Below are 14,871 nucleotides of genomic sequence, written 5' to 3'. Positions count from 1 at the left end.
ATTGAAATAAATTAAATTACCACTTACTGACTAGCCAGGAGCACATTTAACTTTAAATATCATCTCTGCACAACATACATCATTTCTTAAATAACACAATACATTTTTATGCAAACATTCTTCTCTAAGTGTCTAGCTACATAAAGCAAAGACAAAAGAGTGACTCTCAGACCATATTGACTATATACAAATATTACTCAGCAAATGAAAGAAAGGCAAATACTGTTTTGATAGATCATTCAGAAAAATCTCAAATCCTAGCTTCTCTCAACAGTATAAATAAGTTAATGTCAATCACATTTAAATACACTGAACTTCATTACCTCTTTGTTAGCATAATCTGCCTGTAACTTTTTGCACTCATCTTTGAGTTTTTCAGATTCTCTCTCACGTTCCAAGGTCATGTTATCCATTAGTGTTTGAACCTGGACCAGTTCTTTCTTTAGCACAGCAACATCTTCTATACCGGGTCTCTGAAGCTATGAAGCAACAACACATGTTAATTAAAAATTACAGTGAAAAATTAAAATGAACATTTTAAATGGTTCCACTACAAAGAAATCAAAATGAAAACAATCTTTAACATCAATTACTGAACTCCAAATATCAAACACTGATTTCTTCCCCACAACAAGCCTCTTCTCTTCCCACTCTATTTCATACTTGAGAGAATTACCACTCAAGGTGCAAAATAACAAATTCACGATTATCCTTAGTACTTTATTTGCTTTCCTTTCCTTCACAAACTACACCCATTGGTCAAAACAATCACTTGATAAATGCTTAATATTACTTCCTTTTCTATCCTAAAAAGCTGGTAATAAAAATGAAGAAGGAGCAGATGTAAGCATAATTAGGGTTTGTTGCAGGTTGAATGTAGCTCATTTATTCATTCATATATTTACTGAGTGCTAAATAAAGAACAGAAAGGAGTCAAGAACAGATCCAAGGTTGTTAAGCCTCAGGAGAGTGTTGAAGATGTACAGTACCAATGGCAGAAATAGTTATGGAGGAAATATGATGACCTGATTATATTTATTAAATTTTTTAAATTTATTTGTTATTATTGAGGGTATTACAGATGTCTCCCATTTCCCTCTATTGTCCCCCTCCAACTTGTTCCCGCCCCACCCCAGGCCACCACACTACTGTCTGTGTCCATGGTCTCTATACTTATTGAATTTGAAATGAAAGTATCCTGAAAGTAGGTGGATTTATAAAACTAAAGAGCAAGGGAAGGTCAACATCAGAGATGCAAATATGGAAACTACAAAGAGACAGATGATATTAAGACAGAAACAGTAAAAATGTTAAAGTAATAAATTATGTATCATAAAATTCCAATTTGATTTATAAAATCATATATAGAATATAAGAAGGTGGTAGAAGAACTATAGGGAATTTTTTATTTTCTCCATTTTAGTGAAGCTATACTTTTAAAAATTTTCATCAGAGCAGGTACTTCATTTTGAATTTAGATTATAAAGGTACATTCTAATAAATGGTGTGTAAATTACCAGTTCAGTCTTCAGATCTTGAATTATAGTTGCCTCTTTGTTTAATTCTTCTGCCAGATGTGACGCTTTTTGTTCAGCAGCTTCTCGAAGACTCCTTTCTTCATCATATTTTGACTTTATATCTAATTAAAGATAGTTAATATATATACATATATATATGTATATATATATGCATATATTAGTTTCATGACATTAAATCTAGGGAAGAACAGTTTTATAAATTCCTGTACATTGTAGTGCATGTCTATATATCACTTAATTCAATTCACATTCCTTAGATAACCATAAATATATAATAAAAGTATACTTCTGATTACATTAAATAATGAACTTAAAATAATCAAATGTTTTGGTATATATAAATATTCTTCTAAATAGAATTTTAGTATATATTTAATCACATATATTTTACCTAAAAGTATGTAATTTAAAAAAAAATAATATATGTAACTGATAATATAACAAAAGGTTAAATCTATACTACGTTATTTAACATTTTCAAAATGTTACTTGTTAACCTTTAAGATACCCCAAAAGAAAATTCATCTTCTCTAAAATTCAAGAAGAATTCTGTAGAGAAAATCGGTTCTTTGAAGAAAGTAGTGGGACAACAAACAAAATAATTTATATAGTGATTCTGTTACTAAATTATAGTAATCCCCACAATAGTCTATAACAAATATTTTATCACTAAAATACAATGCTTATTTCTAGGATATATAATGACGAAAAGGAAATGAAATTGATGTATTAGCTAAAAAATTGTTATTACCTGCAATTTCAGTGGCAAGTTGTGCTGCTTTCTGTTCAAATAAGTCTTTCATTTGCTTAATATTAAAATTTTCTGTTTGGGCTTCTTCTAACTGTTGTTCCAAAGAGTGAAGTTCTACAAAAAAGGTATAGCATGTATTCAAATATAAGGTTAATTACATTTGCTAAATTCTAAGTACTTAAAATCATTGCAGTAAAAACAATTAACATGCCTACCACCAATTGCGAGTATCTTCGTATTTTAAGGATTAAGCATATTTGTTTCATTTAAGGCAAAAGTAATAATTCGCATACATGTAAAACAAATGAAAGAACTATTTAGCATCACACCCAAATAATCTATAAATATTTGTTTAAATATTATTTTGATTTCACATTTCATAGTTATTTTCCTATGTCTGTAAACTGACTACAAAGGAATATATTCTGCTTCTCTGATAAAATTTGTAACAATGTGAAATGCAATGAGAAACGGCTTAAGGAAAACAACCAAGGTCTTAAGTAAAATAATCAACTAAAATATCCAGTCAATTCCTAATACTTCATTCTCATAAAGAAAAGTGATTTCAGGGGGAAATTAACCTCAAAAATAATTTTGATTATTCATTGAGCATTCCTCCTGTGATAGTCAGTTATAAAGATGCTAATTTCATCATTTTATTTTGAGAGAAAAAGAGTACATCATTCTTTGATAATAGATTTAAATTTTCATTAAACAACCATATTGATTGATGTAATATTCCAGAAGTTTGTAACTTCAGAGTATAATGAACTAAGAAAACACTAGGATTTTAGCAAATTGATTAAATTATAAAGTTCATAGGTAACAAGCACTGTAAACCTAGAATATTATTGGTATCTTCACTATTTTAGAGCCATAAAACTTAACCACAAAATAAAATTCATATAGCAGGCATAAGAGAAAAAGAAAAAAGTAAAAAAGAAGGATGAGAAAGATGAAAAAGAAAAACAAAATATCTGCTTTAAGTAAAGTTACCTGCTGATGAATCGGCCACCAATCCATCAGGTTTAGACTCCTCAGTGAAAACAAAAGACATAAACAAATGCATTAAAAAGAAAAAATAATACTTTTACAATTGCCAATGTTAAAAAGAAATCTCTGAAAGCCACATTCAGTCAGGTAAAGAACATTTTGATGAAAATTAAATTTTGGTCAGCTCACATTCTTCCACATCTCTAAATAACACTAGGACCACTGGCATAAAAATTTAACTGTAGCTCACTGGTTCTAAGAATGTTTTTAAGTTAACATATAAGAAATTACTATGTGTCTTGCAATAGAGCACATCTTAAATTCCATAAATTCAGGAATAAATATAAATTATTACAATTATAAATATAGATTCTAAAGCAAATATTTAAGTATGCAGGCAAGAGTCAATCCTATAATACTTGAAAATTTACGTAAGATAAATATGCCATGAAACTATCACTTCTAAAAAATTTGGCTTTAAAATCATACACTTTTAATTCAGGATCATAAATCATTTTAAAAAGAGGCAGAAATAAAGAACATATTCCATAAGGTTTAATTTATCACATGCATTAGGAAAAAAATAATATTCTATCTTGTCTTTATTGTCATATTCTAAAGAATTATACACATATTACAGAGTTTGCTTAATAAAGCATCTCATGGTGACTCTTTTTCCTGTACATTGGATTCGGACATTATGATTGCTAAGAATCATCAATATTTCAAATACACTTTGCCCCAAAGGGAAATCTAACAAATCAATTTATACCTTGCACTGTGGAGAATTTATTTATTAAATGTAAAATAGTCATCTCAAATGTAGTTAACAACTTCCTCTCTGTTTTCAGATACAGAAGATAATACAGCCCATGTTTGATTGGTTGTTAATGGCATCCATGTAAAAGATGAGTAACTGATCTATAAGTATTTTAGATTATTAAAAACCTCTTTAATGCAACCTCGGTTACAGAGGCTGAATAGTAACAAGACTTATATTTTACTGTCCACTTATTTGTTTTTGTCTTTTCTAGTCCAAATGACAATTTTTGGTGAAAAGACTAAAAGGCAAAAAAGACTGACTGAGAGTCACAGTATGCTAAGATAATGTGCAAAAGGATCACTAGTTACTTTATAAAAATATTAGAACTATTGTTGAAGGGTATTCATTTTATTCTAACAAATGAAAACTATATATGGATTTGGTAAAATTCATTATTCTACAATTCTTTATGCAATTTATGTAATTTTAGTTTAAAAGTCAATATAATTTTAGTATAAAATCATAATTGGTTAAGATATTTACTTAGAAAATACACTAAATTATAAAGAATCTAGATAGCAAAAGAATCTCCCTCAGAGATAACCACTTTTGATAGCACAGTGATTTTCTTGTTTTTTCTATGTATTATTTTTATATAGTTAAAGTCATGTAATATATACATGTGTTTATATATATGCACACATATATATAAATATTTTATTCTGATTTTTGAAACCTAACATTGTTAATACAAGTTTTCCCACGTTTTCAAACAACTTTCACTATAACACTTAATAGTAGTTCTTTCCCTACCAATAGACATTTTAGTCATTTCCAACTTGTCACAATCACAAATGCTTTGAAAAGTTTCACTATTGTTTGAGCCTGTATTTTTTAACCATTTAGGTACATTGCTAGAATACAATAATGTAGCCTGATTATTTTTTTAAAATCACAGGTAATTGATTTTTAATGGAACACCTTTAAGAAGTTACATCTTAGATTCCTATATACTTGTCTGCATTCATTAGAATTACAAAGTATACACTGTAGGCTATTAAATACAGGAAATGAATTAGTAAGTTGTTTATATCAGGCCACCTGCTTACAAAAAAAAAAAAAGGTGTTATGCTTAATTTTCAACAATGACAATAATCAACTCATAAACACACTTCAAGTATTTAAAAACAATTACTTGCTGCTGTAGCCCTTGAAATTTTTCTAATTCTTTCTTTAATTCTTCTGAGTACCATTTTTCTTCCTAAAGGGGAAAAGAAAGATTTTTAATTAGCAAATTTTAAAAGATTTATTATTTGAAACACTGAAAATAAACAAATATAATCATTTTTATTCTTACCTTAAGTGAAGCCTGTAGGTCTTGGACCTCTTGTCTAAGTAGTGTAACATCATCTCTAAACATATTTGGGGACGGGGTGGGGGGGAGAATTAATAATATTCTTTAATGAACCTCCTCTCTTAACAAACCATGGCTAGTTTTCTAGATTTAAACAAATTAAAAAACTCTTGTAGATTTTATGTATAGTGGCATATATATATATATATATATATATATATATATAGCCCTTAAGAAAATAATTTTATTCCTAAAGCTCATTGTTTATAAATGGAAAAATACTTTATCACAGAAATAATGATATAACTGACTTTCAAGTAGCTAAGCCAGAAGCAAAATATCTCCCACTAACTTACCAACAATAAGTATCAATAGTTTCCTATTGTAGTTAACATAAAATCTAAACTCATTAACAAGGACTATAAAATCTGCACCATCTAGTCCCTGCCTTATCACTCTCCCTCTCATTCACTTAGCTCTAGCAGCAATGACTTCTTTCTGTTCCTTGAGTCTGACATGCTCTTCCCTGTGGAACCTTCTCACATTGTTTCCCTCACCTAAGAGTCAGTATGACAAAGAATAGTAAGCTAAAGATGACTCTAGGCCCTAATGCAAGAGAGATTCCATGATAAAATACTTTTGGAATTATCCTTCTGTATGTTTGGACATATCTTCCATTCTTGGATTGTAAAGAGCAAAGAAAGGAACTCTCCTTGCTCCTTGCCACTACTAATGGCTGCCCTGATAGAAGACACAAGAACTCAAATTAGTTCATTAGGAATCCTCAAATGAACTGACTCTAGTATAAAGGGAATAGAGAACAGGATCATTTCTAATAAGAAGATCAAGTTCACACAGCACATGCATTATCAGCAAGGATAATGGAATATATTGGTGGGTAAATTCTCTTCTAGAAAGAGGATGGAGATAAAGAATAAAAAGTCAGAATCAGCTTGATCTGTGAAATAGGGTTAACAGTAGAAAAGAAAGGAAATCAGCAACTAAGAGAAATGTAAAAGATGGAGAAATGAGTCCTCTACCTTTCATAGACACTCATGTGTAAGGAATTCACTCATTATCCAACAGACATTTGCTGTCTATTCCAAACTCTCAAGTTGTTCAGTCTAATGGGAGAAATGAACATGTAAATAAGTAAGAGTAATAGACTATCATTAGCTCTATGACTGTAATAAAAAGAGGCATAAAAATAGTGGCAACTTCTACCTAGAAGGGCTTCATCATGATGGAGATACTCTGAGATAAAGTCTTTAGTCCTCTGAATATAAACATAAAATTCAAAAATAGATTCCTGATACCTTTGTTCAAGACTCTTAAAATCCGTTTTCTTGTAAAATTTTCATTAGTTTTCATTTCTGGGGTGTGTGTGCATGTGTATTGTGTGTGGTGTGTCCCCATCCCTCCCACATATGGCCCTATCAACTAATCTGATTTGTAGAAACCACATGCCAAAGTAGGACATTTAGTCTTCCCATGTGTATGGAAAAGTATGGATGAGTTTTAAGTTTTCTCTCCTATTTAGTATCTTCCAACTCTATGTATAAACTAAAATGATGAAGAAAGGAAATGATAACAATATATTTAAATGGCTCGTGTAGGGAGAGAAACAAGAGGTGGCATAGGTAACAGCTGCACCCGCCGCCTCCCGCAACCACATCAAAATTACAACTAAAATACAGAACCACCAGCACTCAGAGCCTCCTGAGATCTGGCTGCACAGAAGCCCTACAATCAGGGAACTAAAGAAGCACCGAAACCGGTAGGAAGGGTGCTAACTCAGGCAGATTGGGGCTGAATTGGAGATGTGCTGCAGGCGCACACCTGGTGCCACAGTTGAAACCCGGGAGGGAATCTCGGCAGTGGGGGTTTCCCGGAGGAATCCCCAGCACCTGACTCACACCTTTGGCCCCGCCCTGTGATTCCCGGAGGCCCCGCCCCTCCCCACCTGCAGGCTCATTCAGGCCATGTCCAGTGGCTTTTCTGTGCAAGTGCCCTCTCGAGCCTCATGCTTAGGACTTTCCTAAAATCTCTCAAACAAGCAGCAGCAGACCCCATACAGCTTGATAAGTGGCCCCAGGCCTGGCAATAGCGGCAGCCTGCACTGGCTCATAGCTTGGCTTCTCCTGGACAACGCAAAGCCCAACACAAGTAGCAGCCAACTATGGTTTGCTGGGTGGACCTGGGCAAGGCACTGGCACAGGCTGACTTTGTACCTCCCCAGAGGCCCCAGAGACAGTGCACCTGGTGGTTAGACTCGACCACGCTGGATTACAACCCTACCTCATCCACGAGTGACACACTCAAGGGGCGCACTTGGTGAACACCAAAGCTCTACTGAAGTAAATCCTGATCCATAAGGGTGTCTCCAGCACAGCAGCTCTCTGGCTGTAGTTGCAGCTGGTCCTCACAGCTGATTGGCCTGGGGGTCACTTCCTCCAAGGGACGCCAACAGCAACCAAGGCTCAACTACAACAGGACAGTGCACACAGCCCACACAGGGGAGCACCTAGAAGGCCCAGCTCAGGTGACTGGGGAGGCTGAGCCACTGGACCCTACAGGACACCTACTACACAAAGCCACTCTACAAATTCCAGGAGACATAGCAGCTCTACCTAATACATAGAAACAAACACCTGGAAGCGGCCAAAATGTGGAGGCAAACAAACATGTCACAAAGGAAAGAACAGAAGAAATCTCTAGAAGAGGAACTAAATGAAATAGATCCAAGCAAGCTAACAGATAGAGAGTTCAGAATTTTGTTTATAAGGATGTTTAAGTAGACTATTAGGGAAATAAGTGAGAAAATCGATAACATAATAAAGTACCAATTTGAAATGAAGGCTAGAGGAACTGAAATGAAGAATAATTTGCAGGGAATCAACAGTAGAGTAGAGGACTCTGAGAATCAAATCAGCAATCTGTAACATGAGGAAACAAAAAACACCCAACCAGAAGAGCAAAAAGAAAAAAGAATCCAGAAATATGAAAATAGTATAAGGAGCCTCTGGGACAACTTTAAGAGGCCCAACATTTGTATTATTGGGATGCCAGAAGAGGCAGAAAGAGACCAAGGAATGGAAAACCTATTTGAAAAAATAATTACAGAAAACTTCCCCTACCTGGGAAAAGAAATAGACTTACAAGTCCAGGAAGCACAGAGGATCCCAAACAAGAGGAACCCAAAGAGGCCCACAGCAAGACACATCATAATTAAAATGCCAAAGGTTAAAGACAAAGAGAGAATCTTAAAAGCAGCAAGAGAAAAGCAATTAGTTACCTACAAGGGAGCACCCATACGACTGTCAGCTGATTTCTCAACAGAAACTTTGCAAGCCAGAAGGGAGTGGCAAGAAATATTCAAAGAGGTGAAAAACATGGAACTACAACCAAGATTGCTCTACCCAGCAAAGCTATCATTTAGAGTTGAAGGTCAAATAAAGAGCTTCACAGATAAGAAAAAGCTAAAGGAGTTCATCACCACCATACCAGCACTACAGGAAAAGTTGTAGTGAAGCTAATGAACAAAAGAATCTGACGAACTAAATAGATCCAGAGACATTGACGCATGCAACAGACGATCATATTTCAGAGGAAAGAGGGAAGGGAGGTGGAGGGTGGGAAGAGATTAACCAAAGAAGTTATATGCATATATGCATAACCCATGGACACAGTCAATAATGAGGTGAAGGCCTGGGAAGGGGGTGGGAGCGAAGTGGAGGGGATCAATTGGGGGGAAAAATGGGATACCTGTAATACTCTCAACAATAAAGATAAATTTAAAAAAAATTTTTTTTTTTAATAAATAAATAGACGGGCCAGGCGTGGCTCAGCGGTTGGGCGTTGACCTAGGATCCAGGCGATCAGGGTTCGATTCCCGGTCAGGGTACATGCCCAGGATGTGGGCTCGATCAATCACTCTCTCATCATTGATGTTTCTATCTCTCTCTCTCCCTCTCCCTTCCTCTCTCTGAAATCAATAAAGATATATTTAAAAATAAATAAATAAATAAATAAATAAATAAATAAATAAATGGCTCATGTAAAATGTAATGAAATCCCAAGAAAGATAATTCCAATTCAACTTCTCACTTGATGGTCTCAGTTGCTCAAATTAATCTTTTTTAAAGTGCCACTTCAACAAATTTGTGAAAGTAATTTGCCTACAATAGAAAATATTCTGAAATGTATAACATAAAACAATTTAGGATATTTACAAAAGACAGTTGGCAATATCTATTAAAATTTGAAAGGGAAACATCCAAAATTTCTACTTCTAGAAATTTACCTTAAAGCAGTGATTTTCAACTGGTGTGCCGCAAAAAATTTTAAAACATTCAATACCTGACCTCTTTTCCCTTAAGATTGTCAAATAAAAAAATAACAACAGCCAACACAATAATAGCCATCTGATGAGAATGAGTAAAATTATACCTGTTTTTTGTCAGACTGGAAATAATATTTTTTTTTTTTGGTGTGCCGCGGAATTTTAGTAATTAGTTTATGTGTGCCATGAGATGAAAAAGGCTGAAAATCACTGCCTTACAGATATATTCAACCATATACAAATATACATCCTCAAGGACATATATCACACTGTTTGTAATTGCAAAACACTGAAAATACCCTAAGTGCTCATCAATAGAATGATAAAATTCTATGCTATCATTAAAAAGAGTGAAATAGCTTTTTACTCTGCATTGTTGTAAAACAATTCATAAGATACACAGAGAAACAAAAGGTGCAGAACATTGTAGAACTGCTCACAGATATTTATATATTTTTATATGTAGACAGATATAAGCATATATATGCACAGGCTATTCTGAAAGTATATGCAAGAAACTGGTAGACAGCAAGAGACTAGAGAAAAAAGTGGCAAGGATTCAATTTTTACCATATAACTTTTTGAATCATTTGAATTTTGCACTCTGGATATGCTACCTGTACATACATTTTAAAAATCTGATCCCCAGAAAACTACTAATGCATCAGGTTTTGAATATGTGATCGACGTTGATAGAATTCACATGTAAACTTGATAGAGAGCTTTAAAGCAGAAAGGTTTCATGCCCCACCTAAATCATGTGGGCTTTTGATCTAAAAGACATATCATGTCCATAGTCACATGTTATCCACTCTGTTAGCGAGTTAGTAATAATCAGAAACTGGAGAGATGTAGAAAAATGAGAAGAGCAGACACAGTAAGAGATAAACCTGGGAAATTATGTAGTAACTATCCCAGAAGGAATGAGAAACTAGTGAAAGTTACTACTTAGAGCAACAGTAATCAAATTTGCATTTTAAGATTATTACCCTGGAAGTAATATAGAGAATTCACTGGAGAAGTACAAGACTGAAGGCAGAAATGACCAACAGAATGTGGTATAAATGAGGCTTTGACACTTCTGAATCCAGCCTGAAGAAAATTGGCAGATTCTGGTTAATTCCTCTTGGAACACTCTTTCTCAGAATACAGCTGCTAGTCTGTAAGTCTAAGCAGCCACATGAAGAAACCCATAAGAAGAACTAAGGCTCCTGACATACAGCCCCAGCTCAGTTTGCAGCCAGCATCCAACACCAACTCCCAGCAATGACTTTAAGGCCGTTTTGGACCTTTTGGCCTTCTCAGCACACCAGTCTATATCACTTAAAGCAGAACAACCATCCAGTCAACCCAAGGAATCATAGTAATAAACTGTTATAGTTTTAAACCACTAAATTTTTGGTGAATTGTTACAAGGTTATAGAGAACCAAACAGAAGTCAACCTACTGGAGGGCTTTAGAACAGACCTTGCCAAGATGTGCTACTTCAGCACGGGTATTATTTTGAGCTGAAGGCAATCGAGATCCTACAGGCTCAAGAGAAACTTTAGTTCTCCCTTAAAGAATTTAAATTAAGGGCTTGCCCACAATAAGAGTAAGAGTTATCACCAAATGTAACTTTTTAGGACCTAGGGCAGGGCAAACTTCTAATTACTCAACATCTGCTCTTCTTATTCTGGAATGATCTTCCTCCCCTCTGAAACCTTAAGGCACCTTATATCATTTCTTAGATCAGAATGTCATATATACCTCATTTCTACCTTTCTGTCTATGAACCTTTCATGTATGTGGGGTGTCTAACTCTCTCATGTATGTAGGGTTCCCATAAGTATGTATGTAATTAAATTTGGTTATTTTCTTTTGTTAATCTGTCTCAAGTCGATTTAATTATTAGACCAGCCAAAAGAATTTAGGAAAGTAAGGAAAAATTTATTCTGCCCACACAATAAGAACTGAAAATAATCAAGGTTACTCTTGGCCTTTGACAAAGGAGTTTCAGGAGAACCGTAGGGCAGATTCTAGGCCTTGATGAATTAAACACTGAATGAAAGTTAAGAAACAAAAACGAGGATAAACTGTGGATAATTTTATATTGAAAGTTCATATATTGGGCACTAAGTCATAGTTGAAAAAGCAACTCTGTTAAATTGATATTAAATATAAAAATATTTATAATGTGGCCCTAACTAGGTGGCTCAGTTGGTTTCAGCATCGTCCCATACACCAAAAGGTTGTGAGTTCGATGCCTGATCAAGGCACATACCTAGATTGCGGGTTCAATCCCCAGTTGGGGTGGGAGGCAATGGGTCAATATTTCTCTCTCACATTGATGTTTCGTGCTCTCTCTCTCGCCCACTTCCTCTCTCTCTAAAAATTTTTTTACAAGTACAATGAAATCAAGCTATCTTCCTTAGTGGGGGTATAAGACAAGAGTTCTCACCAATAGCAAAAGAAAAGTTATATTGTCGCATGTTGTTCTAAGTAATTATATTTTAGTTTAATTCTTAACATGGTCAGGCAAAACTGCGATGAAGCAGAATGTGTATGTGTGCTTACTGTTATGTTGGTGATTAAAAAAGAAATTTTCAAAAATATTAAATTTTAATTCTTGACTAAATTTATTATTTTAACAACTTACTATAAAATCTTCTAAACAAAGCATATCATTCTTTATTAAACAGAATATGCTAAATATAATTTATCCTTCTTTTGATAACTCACAATATTCATTAAAAACATAACTTCTGGATCATGCTGTATATGCTGGTATAATTGCTGAATAGGTTATAACAGTAAAGGAGGAAGGCCATGATGGACAGATTTAAATTAAATAATATGAAAATACTATTTTCACAAGCTAATTATTCAAGATTAAACAATGATATTACATACATTCATAACATTACATTTCAAAACTATTATACTATACCTACCGCTTCAGAGCGAGATTAGCCTCTCCTCCATGACCTGAGTCATTACCAGCATCATGAACTGCCTGATAGTGTTTGAAAAGTTCATCAGCAGATCCAAGGGACTTCATACACTGGGGACATATGAAACCCTATGGAAAAAAGGCAGAAAAAGATTTCAATATAGTATTTAATATTGCAAAATAATAATTTGTATGTTATAAAATATAGTCAAGTGTCATTCACACAATAGTGCTATTATGTAAATTATAATTTATGGTATTAATCCCAAATTCTGGTTTTGTACAAAGGCATATCACTGTCTATTCTCATTGAAGTTTACAAAATAAAAAGAAAGTCCCTACAACCATCTTTTAGGTTGAATAAATTAATGACTAGAGTATACAGTTCTAATCCGAGAAATTAGTTCTAATCTAGAAGAACTGTTGAAAAGATATGTCATTACATCCTTCCTCTCTGTAGCTATCCCCATTAGTAAAATAGTCTCGGCTCCAATCTACGTTAGAGGAATGAAAACAATGAAATTAAGAACATGAAGCATTCTGATCACTGAATGAGGAAAAGGGTATTATAGTATATAACTCATAATTACCAGAGTTTCTACAATGGTTGAGAACTAAATCTCCTTGTTAACCTAAGATTAACACTGCAAAAGTCTAAAATTAATATATAGTCTCAAAGAATAGAAAAAACTTATAAATAATCCCAGATGATATGGTTATGACATACACAATCTTGCATGACTATTCTCCCAATGATCTCCTGACACCTCTCACTCTATATACAACATGCTTAAACAATACTAACAATACCTATGTTTCCCTGAACACACCATGGTACTTTACATTTCTGTGCCTTTGCATATACTGCTTCTTCCTCCAGCACTATTCTCATTAGCTTGTCAAGTTTCTACATTCACTTAATAGACAACCATTGAAGCTTTTCATCTATGTTTCCCTAATGACTAATGTAGAATTTTTAACATACTATATATTTTCTACATTGTATATTTATTTAATGAAATATGAATAAACCTAAGAGTACAGAATTTGGTGAAAAACAATAACAACAACAAAAATCAGACATGATTAACACCTCTAGATTAAGCTAAGCAATAAATACTCTGAACACATAAAAACTAAAAATAAATAAAAATGCTGCTCCTTTGTTGGTTATTATGCAAAGAGCATATCCTCACTTATCATTTATGCGAATTGTGTGGCAGAATCAAGACTCACTGAGTATTGGGGAGACTGATATGTAAACATAGACATACACTACCAGACAATGCTATAACACAAGTATATATGAAGAACTACAGAAAACAAAGGAAAAAAATATCCAACTCTGCCTGTGGCAACAGTTCTTGCTTTATAAAAAATAAACAAATATACATACATACATATATACATATACACATACATATACACACACACACACATATATATATATGAGACATTGGAATTAGGTCCTAAAGAATGGGCAATATTTACTTGTGAAAAGTACAAGGCATTCTAAGCAAATGGAGGAGCATGAACAAAGATCAGAAAGAGGTATAAAAAAAGATAGTGGTGCTGTGTTTGGGAAGCAGAGATGTGTTCTGGTCACAGAGTCAGACTGAAGTGCAGGGGCACACAACAGGTGAATGAATGCAGTGAGCTCCCTACAAAATTACTGAAATGAGCAAAGACAGTAGTACTGAGGATGTGCCTTTGGACTTCAGAATAATGCCATTAGGCCCCAGAGATATTTGGTACTCAGCACTGTCTTTTGAATGAATGAATGAATGAATGAATGAATGAATGAATGAATGAATGAATGCATGCTCCATTTGTGTGTTAATCTAGCTGGTGTTATGCTCTCTTTCTTCAAAACCATCTCATTACCACCATGTTTCATAATGGCTCTACATCATGCTTAATTTGGCATTCTTATAACTTCTGTTCAGTGGCTGTTATACCACACTAGTTGGCATGTCATTGGTGCAACAGCACACGAACCCCTATAATATTCAGCCTGTCATGTCTCTCCCGTGTCTCAACTTCTGCTAGTACATAGAAGACAAATTATAGAGCATTCCTCTGAGAACTCACATCCCAATGACACTTTAGTTTTCACAATGTGGGCTTTTTGACTATTATCTCTACTTTCAGTTTTTGGCTCTAGGAACCTAAGAATGCCAGAAAGCTAATGATCACAT

General features: G+C 34.0%; 1 protein-coding gene across 2 annotated transcripts in view; it reads right to left on the bottom strand.

Annotated features, from left to right (window-relative positions):
• Window positions 1-14,871, bottom strand: part of EEA1 (early endosome antigen 1) — a 131,389-nt gene that overhangs the window by 78,412 nt on the left and 38,106 nt on the right. For both annotated transcript variants that reach the window (XM_081130759.1, XM_081130758.1), the window contains 7 exons: window positions 12,675-12,802; window positions 5,403-5,457; window positions 5,241-5,306; window positions 3,286-3,325; window positions 2,290-2,403; window positions 1,518-1,639; window positions 324-479 (listed from right to left, as the gene is read on the bottom strand). In XM_081130759.1, the coding sequence (XP_080986885.1) occupies window positions 324-479; window positions 1,518-1,639; window positions 2,290-2,403; window positions 3,286-3,325; window positions 5,241-5,306; window positions 5,403-5,457; window positions 12,675-12,802 (681 nt within the window). The remainder of the gene's footprint in view (window positions 1-323; window positions 480-1,517; window positions 1,640-2,289; window positions 2,404-3,285; window positions 3,326-5,240; window positions 5,307-5,402; window positions 5,458-12,674; window positions 12,803-14,871) is intronic.

This window comes from Miniopterus schreibersii, assembly GCF_964146895.1.
Source record: "Miniopterus schreibersii genome assembly, chromosome: 2".
NCBI classification, from domain to species: Eukaryota; Metazoa; Chordata; class Mammalia; order Chiroptera; family Miniopteridae; genus Miniopterus; species Miniopterus schreibersii.
The sequence above is the reverse complement of the archived record's forward strand: the minus strand, read 5'-3'. Positions and strand labels throughout refer to the sequence as shown.